Source organism: Anomaloglossus baeobatrachus, chromosome 4, assembly GCF_048569485.1.
Source record: "Anomaloglossus baeobatrachus isolate aAnoBae1 chromosome 4, aAnoBae1.hap1, whole genome shotgun sequence".
Classification (NCBI taxonomy): Eukaryota; Metazoa; Chordata; class Amphibia; order Anura; family Aromobatidae; genus Anomaloglossus; species Anomaloglossus baeobatrachus.
Window position 1 is genome coordinate 57526670 of NC_134356.1, and position 20394 is coordinate 57547063.

General features: G+C 47.6%; 1 protein-coding gene across 2 annotated transcripts in view; it reads right to left on the minus strand.

Moving 5' to 3' along the window:
* Positions 1–20394, minus strand: part of SLC6A7 (solute carrier family 6 member 7) — a 192829-nt gene that overhangs the window by 154046 nt on the left and 18389 nt on the right. For both annotated transcript variants that reach the window (XM_075344365.1, XM_075344364.1), the window contains exon 2: positions 47–230. In XM_075344365.1, the coding sequence (XP_075200480.1) occupies positions 47–230 (184 nt within the window). The remainder of the gene's footprint in view (positions 1–46; positions 231–20394) is intronic.

Consider the following 20394-nt stretch of genomic DNA (forward strand, 5'->3'; position numbering starts at 1 on the left):
TGAAGCTGCTTCACTATGAGAATTTGTTAAAAAAAATAATAAATACCTCCTCCATTGGTGTAAGCTCTATATGGGAACCTCCAGACATTGCCCAAGCCGACACAGTATCCGATGCAAGACAGCAGAAAATCTAACTTTCCTGACCAATTCCCTCGGTCCTCTGGGTATTCCATCCCCAGTTCGGCATCATCACGGTCACTAGGGGTCATCAGAAGATCTGGAGTGACGGGCTAGACAGAGAAAAAAGAGGTCATGATGGTAAGGCTAATATGTATACAATTACATGAATATGTGCCTACAAGATCTTTGGCAATGAGAGCAGGCAGACGCTGTAATTGGGGCAGGAATAGCTTCATATCCAATTATAGGATTTTTTTTTAATTTAATTATTTGCTTTTTTCCAGTTTGGGAATAAAACATAAAAATATTGCATCCGCTATTATCCAGTACTAGAATAAATACAGATATATACGATCCATGAGGGCCGATGAATAGAACATGTTGTTATATGCAGCATGTACAATAAATTACACTATGCAACACATAAGTAAGGCGTAAAAATATCGGTGACACTGACATTACACTGGTGCCAAGGAAGGACGAGAGCATCGAGAATTGTGTGGAGTCCTCAGAGAGATAGATTGATAGATAAATGACGGATAGATAGATATAGAGATAGATAGAAGGATCGATAAATATAGAGATAGAGAGAAGGATAGATAGATATAGAGAGAAGGATAGATAGATATAGAGAGAAGGATAGATGGATATAGAGATAGAAGGATAGATAGATATAGAGATAAGGAAAGATAGATTGATATAGAGATAGAGAGAAGGATAGATAGATATAGAGATATAGAGAAGGATAAATATAGAGATAGAGAGAAGGATAGATAGATATAGAGAAGGATAAATATAGAGATAGAGAGAAGGATAGATAGATATAGAGATGAGAGAAGGATAGATAGATATAGAGATAGAGAGAAGGATAGATAAATATAGAGATGGAGAGAAGGATAGATAGATATCGAGATAGAGAGAAGGATAGATATAGAGATAGAGAGACGGATAGATAGATATAGAGATGGAGAGACGGATAGATAGATATAGAGATGGAGAGAAGGATAGATAGATATAGAGATGGAGAGAAGGATAGACAGATATAGAGATAGAGAGAAGGATAGATAGATATAGAGATAGAGAGAAGGATAGATAGATATAGAGATAGAGAGAAGGATAGATAGACAGATAGTTACCACGGGTGACAGACGGTCATGTGGTTTCTGGCAATAGACGGTCACAGTGTTTGGCTGCGTAAAATGCTCCCTGACTTTCCATTGTTCCTGCTGTTAGTATTCATTGTACTAGGTAGCTTTCCTACTTGGTTTCTCCCTTTAAGACCCAGTGGATCTCTCCTTCCATCCAGCTGCTGATTATCAGTATTTCCCTTCTGCTTAAATACTCCCATCTTCCCAGGACTGATGCTGGTGATATTATTCAGCTCACTCAGTTCTGGTTGCAAGCAGGTGGCTTGATCTCATCTGTAGTATCATTGCTGAAGCTTTGCTGAACTTCTACCTGAGTTATCTGTGGATAAGTAGTTCATGTTTTTCCCCCTGTGTGTCCTCCTTGTGTCTTCTTCTAGCGTTTAGTGGGGTTGAAGAAGAGCTCATCCCACCCATTCACTATTTAGGGCCCAGATCAGGGTCAGCCAGGGTCAAGTATCTGGCTAGGCGTATATGTGCGGAACCTATCTAGGGTGGTGAGGGAACCCAGGGGACCAGTGGTAGGTTTGGTCAGGGATCACCATCTTCCCCTTCCCTAGACACGGGTTTCCCTTCCCTTTCGCCATTCACTTGGTACTTCTCTGTACCCAGCGTGACAATAATAGATCAATAAATAAATGGATAGATTTTTTTTTTAAGCTATCTATCCAACAAATCATTCACATAGACAGATAAAAGATGGAGCAATAGATAGATAAAAAAAATAGATAGATAGAGATAGGATGGATATATAGATAGATGGAGATAGGATAGATAGATAGATAGGTAGATAGAGGGATAGATAGATAGATAGAAGGATAGATAGATAGATAGATAGATAGATAGAGGGGTAGATAGAGATAGGATAGATAGATAGATAGATAGAGATAGGATAGATAGATAGAGGGATAGATAGAGATAGGATAGATAGATAGATAGAGATAGGATAGATAGATAGAGGGATAGATGGATAGATAGATAGAGATAGGACAGATAAATAGATAGAGGGATACTGTAGATAGATGGAGATAGGATAGATAGATAGATAGATAGAGGGATAGATGGAGATAGGATAGATAGATAGATAGAGGGATAGATAGAGGGATAGATAGATGGAGATAGGATAGATAGAGCCAAATTCTCTGGTGTCAGTACTGGTAATTCTAAAATGACATTTTTGTCACTTATTTCCCCTCGCAGATTGCTCGGCCTCCTTTTTCTAGCAAGTTGTTCTACAACCGTGCAGCATATTGCTTTGTTTCCATGGAAATGTAGAAATAGTGAAACAGCTGATCTGACACGTGTGTATGTGTGAGAATTTCTGTCTACATTGTGCGGCATACTGCAATCCAAAGAGAGGGGTAATCATAGAATCCAACATTCACCACCTTCCCTGATCCCTGGTACTTCAGATGGCCACAGCTCTCCTGAGGATTCATGGTAACTGTCCATTCTGGGAATACTTAAAGTCATTTTAATTTCATTATTCAATTCTACACATGAAAATAAGCATCTTTGTAATACATCTTATCAGAAAAATCTGCTTACTGGATTGGTCTTTCACTCTTAATTCAAGAGTAAAATCTGTCAAATCAGTATTCAGTGATGACATTGAGATGATAGACATTACAAGCAGTATGAATAGAAGGGTAGTCAGACAAGCAGGGATCATAAGCCAGATCGTAACGTATAAGGTTCAGGGAGCAGACAGAGACGTGGTCAGGAAGAGGTTCGAGGTTAGAAGCCGGGAGGTTAAGGAATAACGTTTGGAACTCCATTCTATGTCTGAACTGGGTGCAAAAAAACTAAAAAACATCACTATGGGGAGATAAGGTATGCACACCAGTGACTATGGAAGGGGAATACATGTAATCGCAGAAACTGCTGTGTGAATACTGACATGAAAAATTCAATAGCTATTTGTAAGAATGAAATGTGAAAAATGGAACCTGCATTACTGCCATGAATATATGAATAAAGAGAAATTTAGCTACTGAATTGATCAATGCAATAGAGCCCCAACACTACGCCAAAGTATTTCTCTACGTTGGGGTCCCTAGCTTGTGTGTGTCCTCTCATGCAGTTAAAAAAACTTACCGTGTATGGGAAGCGGAGACCCAGGCTATATATACGATGTGGATTGGCAATAGGTGTGTATGGGGAGGGTTCACAAACGAAAAACTACTAACATTAAGGAATAACGTTTGGAACTCCATTCTATGTCTGAACTGGGTGCTAAAAACCTAAAAAAACATCACTATGGGGAGATAAGGGTATGCACACCAGTGACTATGGAAGGGGATGTTTTTTAGGTTTTTTGCACCCAGTTCAGACATAGAATGGAGTTCCAAACGTTATTCCTTAATGTTAGTAGTTTTTCGTTTGTGAACCCTCCCCATACACACCTATTGCCAATCCACATCGTATATATAGCCTGGGTCTCCGCTTCCCATACACGGTAAGTTTTTTTTAACTGCATGAGAGGACACATATAAGCTAGGGACCCCAACGTAGAGAAATACTTTGGCGTAGTGTTGGGGCTCTATTGCATTGATCAATTCAGTAGCTAAATTTCTCTTTATTCATATATTCATGGCAGTAATGCAGGTTCCATTTTTCACATTTCATTCTTACAAATAGCTATTGAATTTTTCATGTCAGTATTCACACAGCAGTTTCTGCTATTACATGTATTCCCCTTACATAGTCACTGGTGTGCATACCTTATCTCCCCATAGTGATGTTTTTTAGGTTTTTTGCACCCAGTTCAGACATAGAATGGAGTTCCAAACGTTATTCCTTAATGTTAGTAGTTTTTCGTTTGTGAACCCTCCCCATACACACCTATTGCCAATCCACATCGTATATATAGCCTGGGTCTCCGCTTCCCATACACGGTAAGTTTTTTTAACTGCATGAGAGGGACACATATAAGCTAGGGACCCCAAACGTAGAGAAATACTTTGGCGTAGTGTTGGGGCTCTATTGCATTGATCAATTCAGTAGCTAAATTTCTCTTTATTCATATATTCATGGCAGTAATGCAGGTTCCATTTTTCACATTTCATTCTTACAAATAGCTATTGAATTTTTCATGTCAGTATTCACACAGCAGTTTCTGCTATTACATGTATTCCCCTTCCATAGTCACTGGTGTGGCATACCTTATCTCCCCATATAGAAGCCGGGAGGTGACATATAAGGTTCATGGATCAGATAGAAACGTGGTCAGGAAGAGGTCCGAGGTCAGAAGCCAAGATTAGAACCCTTACACCAGACAGGAGCCAAGAGCACATAGAGCAAAAAGGAAGTACAACTGGCGAAGTTCAGACAGAGCAAGTATGACGCCCTGGCAAAATCAGGTTGTCACAGAGCATGCACAAATCTACCAAAATGCAGGCCATTCTCCTCCAACACAGTCCCCATACAGGTATACACCAGCCAATCAAGCCCTAGTCACCCTCCCCCCCAGGACAATGGGAGGGATCGAGGAGAAGAGCTCAGGAAGTGACAAAGAGGAGTGTTAGGCAGTTGAGCTGTAGTCAGTGGAGAGCTGACAGGAGGGAATTGGAGCTCCCTGGAGAGGGTGGTAGTCGAGGTTGGAGCCCCGGACCACCGGACTACTGGACTAGCTACGCGGACTAGGTGGAAGTGAGGGCCACAGGCGACAGAGATCCGGTCACGGGGAACCTGAGGTAGACCGGGGCTGGGTTGTAGCCCGCCAGTGCTGAGAGAGGAAATTCGGTCTGGAGGCCGTTTCAAGCGGACTAGTCCAGACAAGAGAGAGACAGTAGACAGAACAATGCTGACAGTTGAGAGTGGAGGAGTGTGAAGTGCAGCCGAGTCAGGGGTTGGGGCCCCTGGACTACCGGACTAGGTGGCAGATGGCAAGCAGGAACACAGGCGACAAAGATCCGGTCGCGAGAGACCTAAAGTGGACCGGGACAGGGTTGTAGCCCGCCGGTGCTGACAGCGGGAATCTGGTCCGGAGGCCGTGCACAGTCGGGGTACTTGGACCCTAGGGCGAGGAAAGTTGCAAGACCCTTGTTAATTGACCAGCCGTGGATGAGGTTTCAGGCCTTGTTCTACAAAAGCCCAGAGAGCAAAACAGAAGCCCAACGTGGGGGATAGGGTGTCCGTCAGAACTCACAGAGATCCCAAGGGTCAGATTTCCCGGGCCACAGCTCCCAACATACACAGTACTGGGAGTGGACTTCCCCGTTCCAAGTGGAGTTGTCCCAGTGAAGACACAAACACTGAGTGCAGGAGGAAGGGACCCCTGCTTGCTATACCTGGGTGTGGGACCCGAATGCAACCGCCGGAGGCTACCGGTCACTGGCAACTTGGTTTATAATACGAACTGTGTGTGTTTACTGACCGTCCAAATCAGCACCAGCTCATCCAGCACCACAACAACAAACTGTGAGTTGCCTGCTCCCTGCAATCCCTCACCATCCTCTGGGCCCTGGGACTACACCTCCCCTACCTGTGGAGGGGATCCCACCTTGCTTCCCCGCTCCATCAGCCCCAGGCACTCACATACAAGGCAGCGGCGGTGTCACCATCCCTCACCGCAACCCACGGGTCGCATCACTGACAAAGACTCTTTCCCCTGTAAATAACCCCTTTTCACTCGTGGACGACAGACGGCTGTGCGAGCCCTGGATCCGGCTGCCACTCGAGCCACAGCCACCGCCCGGATCCGAGCGCCTCGAGCGGCCCCCTGGTTGTGGTCTGTCCCCCGCCCGCGACACAAGCCCAGTAAAGAAACAGAGCAATCACTAGGAACAAGGCGCATCTTTGAAGGCACCTCCCAGCATAGACCCTAGTGATGAAAGACAACCTGTCAGCACGTGCACAAGACACATAGCAGAGCATTTTTAAATGCAAAATGCTCCACATAGCTGAACCGTGACAGACACATTTTCCCATTAATAATAGGAGAAGGCAGTTGGTGCTTTTAATATTTTATAGAGAAGGGAAATGCTAGAAGTACACACAGATGTCGCGGGCGGGGAGGACGCCGTCGCTGCTGCGCTCTCGCTAACGCTCGGGTCCGGCGCTGCTGCGGCTGCTCGGTGGCTCGAGTGGTGGGCCGGATCCGTGGACTCGAGCGGCGCTCCTCGCCCGTGAGTGAAAGGGGTAGTTTGGTTTGGGGATTTGGTCCGTGACGCCACCCACGGGTTGTGGTGAGATTGGACATCACCGCTGCTGTTGACAGGGATCCTGGGAGCGATGGCAGGGAGCAGCTGGGATGTTGTTTCCCCCTCCGTGGGTAGGGGTTGGTGGTCCCGGGGCCCGGTGAGGTGACGGGGAGGCAGGGTTGGCACGGTGCAGGGGGCGCTTGGACTGAGCAGTGCAGTACCGGACGGCACGGTAGTACTCACTCAGCCACAAATGGATGCAAGTCTCTGGTAAAACAAACGGCTGGATGGACGGGTCCCGCAGCCGGCTGCTGTGGTTTCTTCCGGACGGTTGGTGGTGGCTGCCTTTCCCTGCACCTTTTGTGTATCTTCGGTCCCGATGGCTTCCCACTGGTAACCCGCTCCCCAGCGTGGATATGCGCCGGAGGAGCCCTTTTGCCCACAGGCTCTGGCCCTGGGAACTCTAGCTGTGGCGGTAGCTGTATTTCTCTTCTGCTGGTTGGACGGTTGCCTTCAATCGGGTCTTGGCTGTTTGGAAACCCCGGGGGTTCCGGTCACTAACGGATTTGACCTGTTTAACGGCGACTCCAAGCCTGGTCGGGGTCCGCAGGCCCTGCCGGTTTGTGCTGGTTTCACTTCGCTCCCCAGTTCGGTACCGGCGGGCCACCACCCGTCCCCGGTCCTACGGTTCCGCGTTGATCTGCCACTCCTGCAGATGGCCATCACCGTCTGCCAACCTTGCTCTCGATGCCCGGGCCACGTACCCGGACACAGTCAGTTTGCTCCTCTACTACCACTTCACTCCTCTCCTGACTCCTACTCCGATCTCTACTAACTTCCTTTCCCGCCTCGAGGACTGTGAACTCCTCAGTGGGTGGGGCCAACCGCCTGGCTCCTCCCCACCTGGTGTGGACATCAGCCCCTTGAGGGAGGCAACAAGGATTTGTGTCTGGCTGATGTGCCTATCTTGGGGTGGGGTTTTGTGTTGTAGTCCCTGTGACGACCTGGCTAGTCCAGGGCGCCACACAGACATTCTGCTGCAAGTTCTCCTGAAATGACAGTTACACTTCTCCACAGAACTTTATGAGCACCAATTGTCATCTCCTATCTCAGTAATAGGAAAGTCTGTACTCACTTAAGTTGCATTTTACCCGTGAATTGAGATTTTTGAGAACGAATGATAAATCCTTGAGGTGTAAAAAGCGGATTTTCTTAAAAAGTATTACAAAATGTAATATTTTCATGTGTACTATTAATTTATGGAATAAAAAATAAAATAATAGTCTATATTCTAATCATGAATGTATCTGTTAAAGGGGCCGACTGGGACTCATTCTCGTAGGGCCCACAAAAATAAGGAGCTAGCCCTACTTCTATGGAAGTTGTGAAGATCTGAGGTTGTGTGCTTGTATTAATCACCTAGGCAGGTTAACGATTCAACGATTTATTTCTTCTGTACACGGTCTTACAGTAACCATATTCCTAATCCTTATGTTCCTCGAAACAACAAATACTACGACCGTAGCATGTGCATCCAGCTCCAGCCGGCAACAATACTCCTTTTGATAGTTCCTCAAATCCAGACGACGGATTGCACAACCATAGCACGTGTATCCAGCTCCAAACTCTATAGTCCATCCATGTGCACAAGAACTTGGCTGCAACAACAGATCCTCTCCCCTACACATCACAGCACCAACATTGTCAAAAAACGTGCGTCTCCTCGCTTTTGTACCTCTTTTGGGATCAGCCCCATGGATAAGTAGAGGTGATCACATCCCACCCACTTAAACATTTGTTTAATGTAACACATTTGTTTAATGTAACTCCAAGCATGAAAGAGGGTAGTCTCCGGCTAGGCTGCAAGATTCTGTATCAGGGAGGCCCCCTGCAGAGGAGAACAATAGATACACAACCTCCATCCAGATGCAAGACAATGAATCTTAAGACCCCTTTCCACACTGAGACTTTCTAGCGATCCCACCAGCGATCCCAACCTGGCCGGGATCGCTACAAAGTCTCTGGTGAGTCGCTGGTGAGCTGTCAAACAGGCAAACCTGGCCAACGACGCAACAGCGATATGGACCTGCAGAACGACCTAGCTAGTCATTGGGGACGTTGTAAAGCAGCTTTTTGAAAGGTAAGTCGCTAACGAAGTCGTTGTAACTGTGCCAAACACACCGATGCATGCTGCTCAGCGGGAAACAAAGGACCATAAAATGGTCCTGAAAGATTTATAGTGATCAGCAACCTCACAGCAGGGGCCAGGTTGCTGATGCGTTTCACACACTGCAATGTCGCTGGGGAGGTCGCTATTACGTCACAAAACCGGTGACGTTACAGCGATGTTGTTAGCGATGTTGCAGTGTGTAAAGGGGCCTTTACTTTAGGCCTGATTACATTAGAGTCCAAGGAGGCCAACTAATATGACACACGGTTACAACCCCTTCCCCTTCCAATTGTGTACAGGTAAGTGACCTTAAACTGACAATAAAGCACATATCTAATAAAAAAAACATAACAACAAGATCAACGCAACCAGCGCCCCATGCTGAAAACGTTAAATAGTTTTCTGTTCGCGGCCAGCTCCTCACAAAAGTCTTCTAAAGAACCAAACCCAGTAAACTAAAAAGATTTATAGATGTCCATACAGAGAAGAGTGGGACATATTTCAGGATGCATTAATAGGTGAAATAATATATACACAGTATACACACACACACAGTGTACAGTATATACTGTATATATATACACAGTATACACACACACAGTTTACAGTATATACACAGTATATATACAGTATATATTTAATGGCAGGAACTGCTCACAGCTAATTGTTCAAGGCACCATCAACAGAAGGAGAGACACTGAAGAAGTCTATAAACAATAATTTGTTTCTTTAGCTTCATTTTTGCATTTTTACATTCTAGAAGATTATCCTTAGAGCTGTAGGACTATCTGACATCAACTAAAGTTACTTGTCATGAATCCACAATAAGAAAGTGACAGAAAAAAAGGATGCACAGGAGGCTGCTATTAGTTTAAAGAGAACCTGTCATTAGGTTTTCGCTATAAAAGCCATTACCACCACATTCTTCAGCCTTATTATACATCTCTAATAAGCCCACTTTATCCCCAGGCAGCGCAGTATGGGATAAATTCAAGCTTTGACGTTGTTCAGTGTTGCACTCTATTGAGCACTGAGAGGTTCATTGGGCATCTTTGGACCATGATCAGTGCCCCCTCTCTTCCTTGTAATTGTGCCCCTCCACCATTGATTGATAGGCCTGCATATGTACAGGCGTGAATCTTTGCCAGCTGAGTAGATGAAGTAGGAGACATCATAAAGCTCATTCATAGGTGGAGGAAAGGTGTTACCAAAGATGGCCCAGAGACACCAGTCATGGTGGTCAGGAGATGCCTATCGCGGGGTATGAAATGACTAAATAGGGACACCTATACTGGCCCTCAGATTGGGGTCCCTGCACTGTCCCTTAGCTCAGAGCTGTGCTTGATGGCAGCGAGGTCTGAGCCTTCTGACTCCTGTCCGAGCTCTGTTCTTACTACCACCCTCCTCCAACCTTGGGGTGGGCTGGACACACCATAACAAACAACACAAAATGACACAGACAGGGGAAAAACCAAAACTCGTACACTTTGTGCACAAACACAAAGGAGAGACTATATGTGTACGGGAGGGAATAAAGTAAAACGGAGAAAGAAAATCGCAGAACACTCAAATAGTAAAATACTGTTCACCAAGAATAGGTTCACCACAAACACAGGAATGGCAAGAGCATAAGCTGAAGCTATTATCGGCAGCAACAAACAGACTCACAAACCTTAGGCTGGAGTCATACTTGCGAGAGACTCGCGCGAGTCTCACATCGCATCACCCGGCGTGGCCACATACTCTCCTGACAGGAGTGGGTCAGCTGCATGTATTTCTATGCAGCTGAGATGCTCCTGTCAGGAGAGCTGCAGGCCATGTCGGGTGATGTGATGCAAAACTTGCACGAGTCTCTCACAAGTGTGACTCTGGCCATTTGGCAGTGTACATTCAGCAGGTGCCCAGGACTATTCATTCATTCATAGTCATAGCAATCAGAACGTTCTCATCTTGATGTACGCTTCACGATATGATATCTTGCTTTTTTTTGTGTCTGTAAGGCCGTGTTCACATATTGCATAAATACTGTGTTCTTTTGTTTTCTGCAGGTATCCACACCAAACTACACAATAACAATATTTTCCTGGTTATTGAATTTTGACTGTATTTTTTGTCCAAGCAAAATGGATGTTATTTCATGAAAATTCGACCCACTCCGCATCTAAAGAACTGCACACAGTTTTGATGCTTCTATGTGGAGCCTGGAAAAACGCAAGAAGAAAAACTCGCCTTTGTATTTTTAAACGCAAAATCAAAGCTTTTCTGTACTATTAAAAAAGGATTAAAAACCCAGATTCACATCTGCACCAAAACAGCTTCAAATAATGGGGGAAACGCATTAAAAATCCCGTAAACACACAATAATCAAAGAAGATTGTTATTGCATTGACATACAGACACCTGAAGAAAATGTGCAGGAAAAAAGCATTAAAAATATTGGAGCATTTACGCTACATGTGAACACTGCCGACATCTTTATTATTTTTTTTCATGGATTTATTAGAGAAAAATAATTAATCACGCCATGTTTTTACAGCATAAATAATCTGATCGCTGTGTTGTGCGGGTCATTATGATTACAGGGACACCAAATATGTCCATTTTTGTAATATCCAAGGCACCGAAGACTCCTTCATCAATTAGAAACATCTTTATTGGTCCCAATATACATGAGGGGATGAAAACAGTGCGACGTTTCGGCCAACGTAGGGCCTTTACCAAGCCATAAAAAGGTGACTTGGTAAAGTTCCCTTCTTATTAAGTTCCAGGGATTGCTGATCTCAAATTGGGGTAGTAGGCTGCAATGAAACTTTAAGATGCCTTGATACTAATATATAAAGCTGAATATATGTGTGTGTGTGTGTGTGTGTGTGTGTGTGTGTGTGTGTGTGTGTGTGTGTATGTATGTATGTATGTATGTATGTATATGTGTGTGTGTGTGTGTGTGTGTGTGTGTGTGTCGCCCTGGGCAAGCCAGGGGTCACAGGTCACACACCACCACACCCCACACCCCAGGTAGGCACGCCTAAGCTGAACCAAAAATCCTTGTTGCCTTCCTCCAGGAGTCTGATGATGCACACCAGGGGGTGGGCCAGGCGGTTGGCTCCGCCCACCAAGGAGCTCACAGCTCTGGAGGCAGGAAGTGTCAGGCAGATTAGCCCAGGGAGGGCAAGTGTAAACAACGAAGTGAAAGTAAGGAGAGAAAGAGGAGTAAAGGAGGAAAGCAAGTGAGGTGACAAGAAGGAAGGAAAGCCTGAGAGCCCAGCTTTGTGTAGGGCCAGAACAGCAAGGTCAGCGACGGTGGTGACTGTCCGGAGGGGGACCGTTTGGAAGTTCCTGGAAGGACCCCGTTGGCTGTGTGCCCGGTGGTCTGGAGCAGTGTTCCGAAGGACAGTCAGCACCAGGGCAGGGGCCTCTCGGACCCCGGCAAGGCTAGGAGTCGCCAAATTTGCCGAATCCGTCAGTGAAGGGGACGTAGATTCCCCCAACAACCAAGTCCCGATTGAAGGCAACAGTCCAACCTGTACAACAGAGGCACCACCACCGCCAGGGCACCAGTCTCTGAGGGCCAGCGCCTGCGGGCAAAGTGTAGTGCTCCTCCGGCCCAGCTTGAAGCCGGGGAGCGGGTTACCGGTGGGGACCCATCGCAACCATCCGTACATACAGGTGCAAGGAAGAGGGACATCACCGTCACCTACCGGGGAAGCAAAGCAGCCGTCTGTGGGACCGTCCTACCAGCCGTTTGGTTTACCGTACAAACTGTGTCCAAGTCTCAGGCTGAGTGAGTACCATAGTGCCGCAAGGCACAGCGCTGCCCCCGCGTCCCTGCGCCCACCAGGCCCTGCACCTCACAAGCCAAAACCGGGCCCCGGGATCACCCACCCCTACCCACGGAGGGGCAACACAACACCTGGCTGCTCCCCATCACCATCCCCGGGATCCCCGCATTGAGCAGCGGTGGTGCTACACATCACCACAACCGTGGGTGGCGTCACGGACATTATCCCAACACCCCAAACAACCCCCCTTTCACTCACGGGCGAGGAGTGCCGCTCGAGAAAACCCCCGGGATCCGGCCTACGGCTCGAGCCACCACTGAGCAGCCGGACCCGAGCAGAAGGGGTGAGCGCGGTGTGCTGACACCCTCCTCCCCGCCCGCGACAACTTGGCGTCACGAACAGGATCTTACCGCTCTGCCGTCTGGTAGAGGTGCGCCTTGTTACCGCCGGAGGTATCCGGCAGAAAAATTTCAGAAGCCGCCATCTTTGGCGCGAAAAGTTCCCGCTCGAGCGTCTTCTCGAGCAGTAGAGGCGCGAAGGCCAAAATCCCGCCCCGAGAGAGGAGGGGCCAGAAAGAGCTAAGGGGGACGCGATGGCGGCTGGCCGCATGTGAGCGCGGCTGTGGAAGCAGGGACGCCAGGACCCTGCGGCCATTTATTGGTTCCTGGAAGAGGCCGCTGCTAAAGATGCTGAGTCCGACCAACAACACCGTGGTCCCCGCGCCCGGCATGGCGGCGTGGGTGGAAGTCCGGACCGCCCAGCTAAGCAGCCGTCTGCAGGTCCCCATGCAGCTCCTCCTGGAGGAGTGGGAGGCCGACATGGTGGAAGCGGTGGCTGCTATGCGGAGATGCGAGGTGGAGGAAGATTTGGAGGAACGGGTAAGAGACCCACGTCCCTGTATTCCCGAGGGATCGGCCGCTGCGGCTGAGGGGCCCGGCCTACACCCGTTCACCCTGCTGCCTCTCCCGCTATCCGCGTTAGCTGCTGCTGCCCCGCCACTAGGCCCGCTACCACCACCACCGGTAGCGGTACCCTGCCAATCCGCCCCGGCGGACCGACCTGCAGCAGAAGCTCATGACCACCCTGAACCGCTTCTATGGAAGAAGCCAAAGGCTGAGCCCGTCAGCAAAGATGCACCGGAGGCACGGCGGGGATGCAGCTGCCAGGAGGCAGAGGAGGCCATGTCACAGCGGGGTCCCTCATTACTGAAGGTGCCGGTCGTAGCCGACACGGAGGGACTCTGGCTGGGTCCGTCCCCCGCACACGCTGAACCGGAGCAAACAGAAAGTACTCCCGGCTGGGAGCGGCGGCAACAGCAGCTGCGCAGGGAGATCGATGCCCGAGAGGGGTGTAGAGCGGATGTGCATGCCCGCATGTATATGGAAGAAGATCGCCTGCAGCGAGCTACCATTGGGGTCCAGAGTGGTGCACCATGTGAAGGTGGCACTAGAGCCCCACGAGTGAGAATGGACTGCTGAGCCGCAGAAGGCAGCGGAGTGCCGCTGCACAGTCCCCGTTGGGACCACCATTGTTTGTTGAAAGTTTTGAAAAATGAAAATGATGATCACCGAGTTTTCATCAGATTGTCTGCTGTGATTTGCAACCGGCCGGAGCCGGCACCGTTGTCCCCGTGGGGACCGTTTAAAAATGCATGGGAACTATCCATGGACAAGCCCGTGAACTTTGCAGGGCAACCACAAACGTTAGTGGCTTGTAAAAATGTTGGTTACCGTTACCGTTTCCGCAGTGCCGCCTCCGGAGAGGCAGGTTGGAGGGAGGGCCCTGAGCAGAGCAGGCCAGGGCCCCGCCACCAAAGGGAACCGGTGGCTACCCTCTGGAGGGAAGGACAGATCCCGCTCGGGTACCGTGTGCTGGACTGTGGGTCAAGGGGTGCTGCCTGGGTTTTAGGGGCAGCATCAGGGCCAGGTTACTTGGGTGGGAGAGAGCAGAAACCGTGACCGTATACCGTTGAAACGTTAAAAGTAAATGTGCCTCCCATCTTGGGAAGAAGTTATTAAAAATGTTATGTATGTTTGTTTAACCCTGTTATCCCTTTTACAGAAAAATAAAACCGGTGTAGGACGGCAGCCCGCGGACGGTCTGCATTTTGCTAAGGGGGAATGTGTCGCCCTGGGCAAGCCAGGGGTCACAGGTCACACACCACCACACCCCACACCCCAGGTAGGCACACCTAAGCTGAACCAAAAATCCTTGTTGCCTTCCTCCAGGAGTCTGATGATGCACACCAGGGGGTGGGCCAGGCGGTTGGCTCCGCCCACCAAGGAGCTCACAGCTCTGGAGGCAGGAAGTGTCAGGCAGATTAGCCCAGGGAGGGCAAGTGTAAACAACGAGGTGAAAGTAAGGAGAGAAAGAGGAGTAAAGGAGGAAAGCAAGTGAGGTGACAAGAAGGAAGGAAAGCCTGAGAGCCCAGCTTTGTGTAGGGCCAGAACAGCAAGGTCAGCGACGGCGGTGACTGTCCGGAGGGGGACCGTTTGGAAGTTCCTGGAAGGACCCCGTTGGCTGTGTGCCCGGTGGTCTGGAGCAGTGTTCCGAAGGACAGTCAGCACCAGGGCAGGGGCCTCTCGGACCCCGGCAAGGCTAGGAGTCGCCAAATTTGCCGAATCCGTCAGTGAAGGGGACGTAGATTCCCCCAACAACCAAGTCCCGATTGAAGGCAACAGTCCAACCTGTACAACAGAGGCACCGCCACCGCCAGGGCACCAGTCTCTGAGGGCCAGCGCCTGCAGGCAAAGTGTAGTGCTCCTCCGGCCCAGCTTGAAGCCGGGGAGCGGGTTACCGGTGGGGACCCATCGCAACCATCCGTACATACAGGTGCAAGGAAGAGGGACATCACCGTCACCTACCGGGGAAGCAAAGCAGCCGTCTGTGGGACCGTCCTACCAGCCGTTTGGTTTACCGTACAAACTGTGTCCAAGTCTCAGGCTGAGTGAGTACCATAGTGCCGCAAGGCACAGCGCTGCCCCCCGCGTCCCTGCGCCCACCAGGCCCTGCACCTCACAAGCCATCACCGGGCCCCGGGATCACCCACCCCTACCCATGGAGGGGCAACACAACACCTGGCTGCTCCCCATCACCATCCCCGGGATCCCCGCATTGAGCAGCGGTGGTGCTACACATCACCACAACCGTGGGTGGCGTCACGGACATTATCCCAACACCCCAAACAACCCCCCTTTCACTCACGGGCGAGGAGTGCCGCTTGAGAAAACCCCCGGGATCCGGCCTACGGCTCGAGCCACCACTGAGCAGCCGGACCCGAGCAGAAGGGGTGAGCGCGGTGTGCTGACACCCTCCTCCCCGCCCGCGACATGTGTGTGTGTGTGTGTGTGTGTGTGTGTGTGTGTGTGTGTGTGTGTATGTCCACTAAAGGAATCTGCACCGTCGCATTTACAAATCACAACATTTTTCACAGACACCTCATTTGAGTCAGGGAATGTCATAGACTGTTTCAAGGGTAAAATTTAACCCCGTGCTTTACAGTTATTCACCAAAAACCCACTTACATAAAAGTCAATGGAGCTGGGAATGGATCTGTTATTATAGACTCCTATTATGGACAGAGAAAGAGACACACAGAGAGACCCCCCATACACTGAAAGACACACACACACACACACACACAGAAAGAGACACACATAGAAAGAGACACATGCATAGAAAGACACACATAGAAAGATACACACAGAAAGATACACACAGACAGAAAGAGACACATAGAGATAGACACACACAGAAAGAAACAAACACATAAATAGACACACACAGAGACATAGAAAGAGACGCATGCATAGAAGGACACACAGAAAAAGACACAGACTGGATGTTTGAGGTAATCTATTGGCTGTTTTGACAGTTACCCTGGATATTTATCAGGTGGCCTATAGCAACCAATCACAGCTCTGCTTCTTTTTTGTTAAAGGTCAAGGAGCTCTGATTGGTTGCTATAGGCAACGAAGGACATTGTTAGTATAGGACAGCTTATGTGTGAGTTAATAATTAATAATAATTAATTTTATTCATTTATATAGCGCTATTAATTCCACAGTGCTTTACATACATTGGCAATACTGTCCCCATTGGGGCTCACAATCTGGAGTCCCTATCAGTATGTCTTTGGAGTGTGGGAGGAAACCTGAGTACCCGGAGGAAACCCACGCAAACACGAGTAGAACATACAAACTCCTTGCAGATAGGAGACTGTCTAGGTGGCAGACAGTGGTCTGGGCCTAGAGGAGTGGACCCCCGGGCGCAGGGGATCATGGCAAGGGGACCCCTGCATCCCACGGCCTATTCCCACACACCGAGTCCCGGGGCATTCCCCCTACCCGTGGAGGTTTCTAACATCTTGCTGCCCCGTTCCATCATCCCCGGGTACTCCCAACTGCAGCGGTGGTACCCCCAATTACCATACACCACTGGTGGCGTCACAAACTCTATAATCCCTTGTAAATACTCCCTTCATTTGAGTGGCCGCACGACCCCTGGGTACGGAGACCCTCGAGCCTCTGAGCACCTGGATCCGAGCAGCTCAGCTGCTGCCACGGGGGCGGCACACAGACATGGAAAGAGACGGACAGGGGAAGAGACAGACAGAGACAGGAAAAGAGAGAGAGAAAGAGACAGGGAGAGAGACAGGGAAAGAGAAAGACAAATGGCGAAAGAGACCAAGACAGACGGGAAAAGAGACAGAGACAGACGGGAAAAGAGAAAGAGACAGACGGGAAAAGAGACAAAAAGAGACAGCCAAGGAAAAGACAGAGAGACAGCCAGGAAAGAGAGAGAGATAGAGACAGACAGAGAGACAGACAGAGAGACAGACAGAGAGACAGACGGGGAAAGAGACAGATGGGGAAAGAGACAGACGGGGAGAGAGACAGACGGGGAGAGAGATAGAGATAGAGAGACACAGACGGGCAAAGAGATAGAGAGAGACAGACAGGAAAAGAGAGAAATAGAGACAGACACAGAGATAGAGAGACACAGAGATAGAGAGAGACAGATAGAGACAGACACAGAGCGATAGACAGAGATATAGACACAGACAGACACACAGAGACAGACAGGGAAAGAGACAACGCCCGGGTACTACAGCTAGCTGTTAATAAAGTTCTTATCTGTGCCATACCCCTGTGTTTGGATCATTCATCGCCGTCACTGCAGCTAATGCATGATCCCTACTTACCACCTTCACCAGTGACCCTAAGAAATCCTACCAGACTTCTTCCAGGCCGTGCACAGCAGATGTATCTATTCTATACACTTCCAGGTGGTATGTTGTGCATACAATATCAAAAAGTAAGCAGCAAATTACATTGGGCGGATCCATATCACTCAATATACAATTGTTTTTACTTGCTCGTCGGTTGATTGGCAGTGGTTCACGATAATCATTCCGTGTTGATGCACCTTAAAAATTGGCCCTAGACACAAAGACAAGCTGAATCCTGATACCATTCATTAGGACCCCTAAGGGCATCATTTTCCAAATTAGCAAATTTCTACCCACTGTTGTAAATATCCATCCTACATCATGTCCAAAAACTAATTATACGTTTAGGACCGCAGCAAATTTGAAAAGAAAAAGACATACCGTAGCCGTTCTAAGTAATGGAACAAATATCCAGTTGTCAGAACCAATTGATTTACGGCTATATCTTTTGCTGGTAAAGCCTAAGGCAATGTTCACACTAAACGTTTTTTATTTGGATCTTTCTGGCTGAAAATTACATACACACACACACACACACATATATATATTTATACATATACACACACCACACATACACACACACACATACACACACCACACATACACACACACACATATACACACACCACACATACACGCACCACACACACATATACACACACCACACATACACACACCACACATACACACACCACACATACACCACACATACACACACAATTGGGAAATTAAACATTTTTGCTTGTTTTTTTTCTATTTTTAGGGGGGCTATGGGGTGTTGAATCAGTAGTGAAATTTGGAACAGTTATCAAGCAGAAACATTTTAAAAAAAATAAGACTTTTGTCCGGTTTATATAGTTAAATGAATTTTCCCCAAATCAAAACCTATGATGTTTCTATAGTATATGCAGTTGCAAGCCCAAAAGAATAAGCCAGAATATGGATCACATTTAAATTATAAGAGCGTGTTCACATTGACCATTAATAATGCCTTCCATGGCTGGGTGTCCATAGTCAGGATCCAGTCACTCTCTGCCCTTATTCACATTGTGCTCTTTTCTGACACACGGTAAGGTTTTAGCATTAGAGAGTGTAGGTACTGTCCCGATTGGGTACACATTATCGCGGTGGGATGACTTTACGCTTTTTTTATCAAAAACAGTGTTTACTAAGTACCCTATGTTATTTATTTATATGCAGTATTTTTTTTACGTATTTACAACAGAGTATATGCCCATATTATTTTTATCTTAGGTTTAATCTACCACAAAGAAGGGGTCAAGCGGGCGGGTGCACCAGGCCCCTGACCTGGTGGGGTCCACCCAGAGCTACCGCTACACTTACAGTCATATGAAAAAGTTTGGGCACCCCTATTAATGTTAAACTTTTTTCTTTAAAACAATTTGGGTTTTTGCAACAGCTATTTCAGTTTCATATATCTAATAACTTAATAACTGATGGACTGAGTAATATTTCTGGATTGAAATCAGGTTTATTGTACTAACAGAAAATGTGCAATCCGCATTTAAACAAAATTTGACCGGTACAAAAGTATGGGTACCTCAACATAAAAGTGACATTAATATTTTGTAGATCCTCCTTTTGCAAAAATAACAGCCTCTAGTCGCTTCCTGTAGATTTTAATGAGTTCCTGGATCCTGGATGAAGGTATATTTGACCATTCTTGTTTACAAAACAATTCCAGTTCAGTTAAGTTTGATGGTCGCCGAGCATGGACAGCATGCTTCAAATCATCCCACAGATTTTCAATGATATTCAGGTCTGGGGACTGGGATGGCCATTCCAGAACATTGTAATTGTTCCTCTGCATGAATGCCTGAGTAGATTTGGAGCGGGGTTTTGGATCATTGTCTTACGGAAATATCCATCCCCTGCGACTGCGTAACTTCAACTTCGTCACTGATTCTTGCACATTATTGTCAAGAATCTGTTGATACTGAGTTGAATCCATGCGACCCTCAACTTTAACAAGATTCCCGATGCCGACATTGGCCACACAGCCCCAAAGCATGATGGAACCTCCACCAAATTTTACTGTGGGTAGCAAGTGCTTTTCTTGGAATGCCGTGTTTTTTTGCCTCCATGCATAACACCTTTTTGTATGACCAAACAACTCAATCTTTGTTTCATCAGTCCACAGGACCTTCTTCCAAAATGTAACTGGCTTGTCCAAATGTGCTTTTGCATACCTCAGGCGACTCTGTTTGTGGTGTGCTTGCAGAAATGGCTTCTTTCGCATCACTCTCCCATACAGCTTCTCCTTGTGCAATGTGCACTGTATTGTTGACCGATGCACATTGACACCATCTGCAGCAAGATGATTCTGCAGGTCTTTGGAGGTGGTCTGTGGATTGTCCTTGACTGTTCTCACCATTCTTCTTCTCTGCGTTTCTGATATTTTTGTTGGCCTGCCACTTCTGGGCGTAACAAGAACTGTACCTGTGTTCTTCCATTTCCTTACTATGTTCCTCACAGTGGAAACTGACAGTTTAAATCTCTGAGACAACTTTTTGTATCCTTCCCCTGAACAACTATGTTGAATAATCTTTGTTTTCAGATCATTTGAGGGTTGTTTTGAGGAGCCCATGATGCCACTCTTCATAGGAGATTCAAATAGGAGAACAACTTGCAAGTGGCCACCTTAAATACCTTTTCTCATGATACACCTGCCTATGAAGTTCAAAGCTCAATGAGGTTAAAAAACTAATTTAGTGCTTTAGTAAGTAGTTAGGAGTGTTCAAATTAAGAAATTGATAAGGGTGCCCATACTTTTGAACCGTCTAAA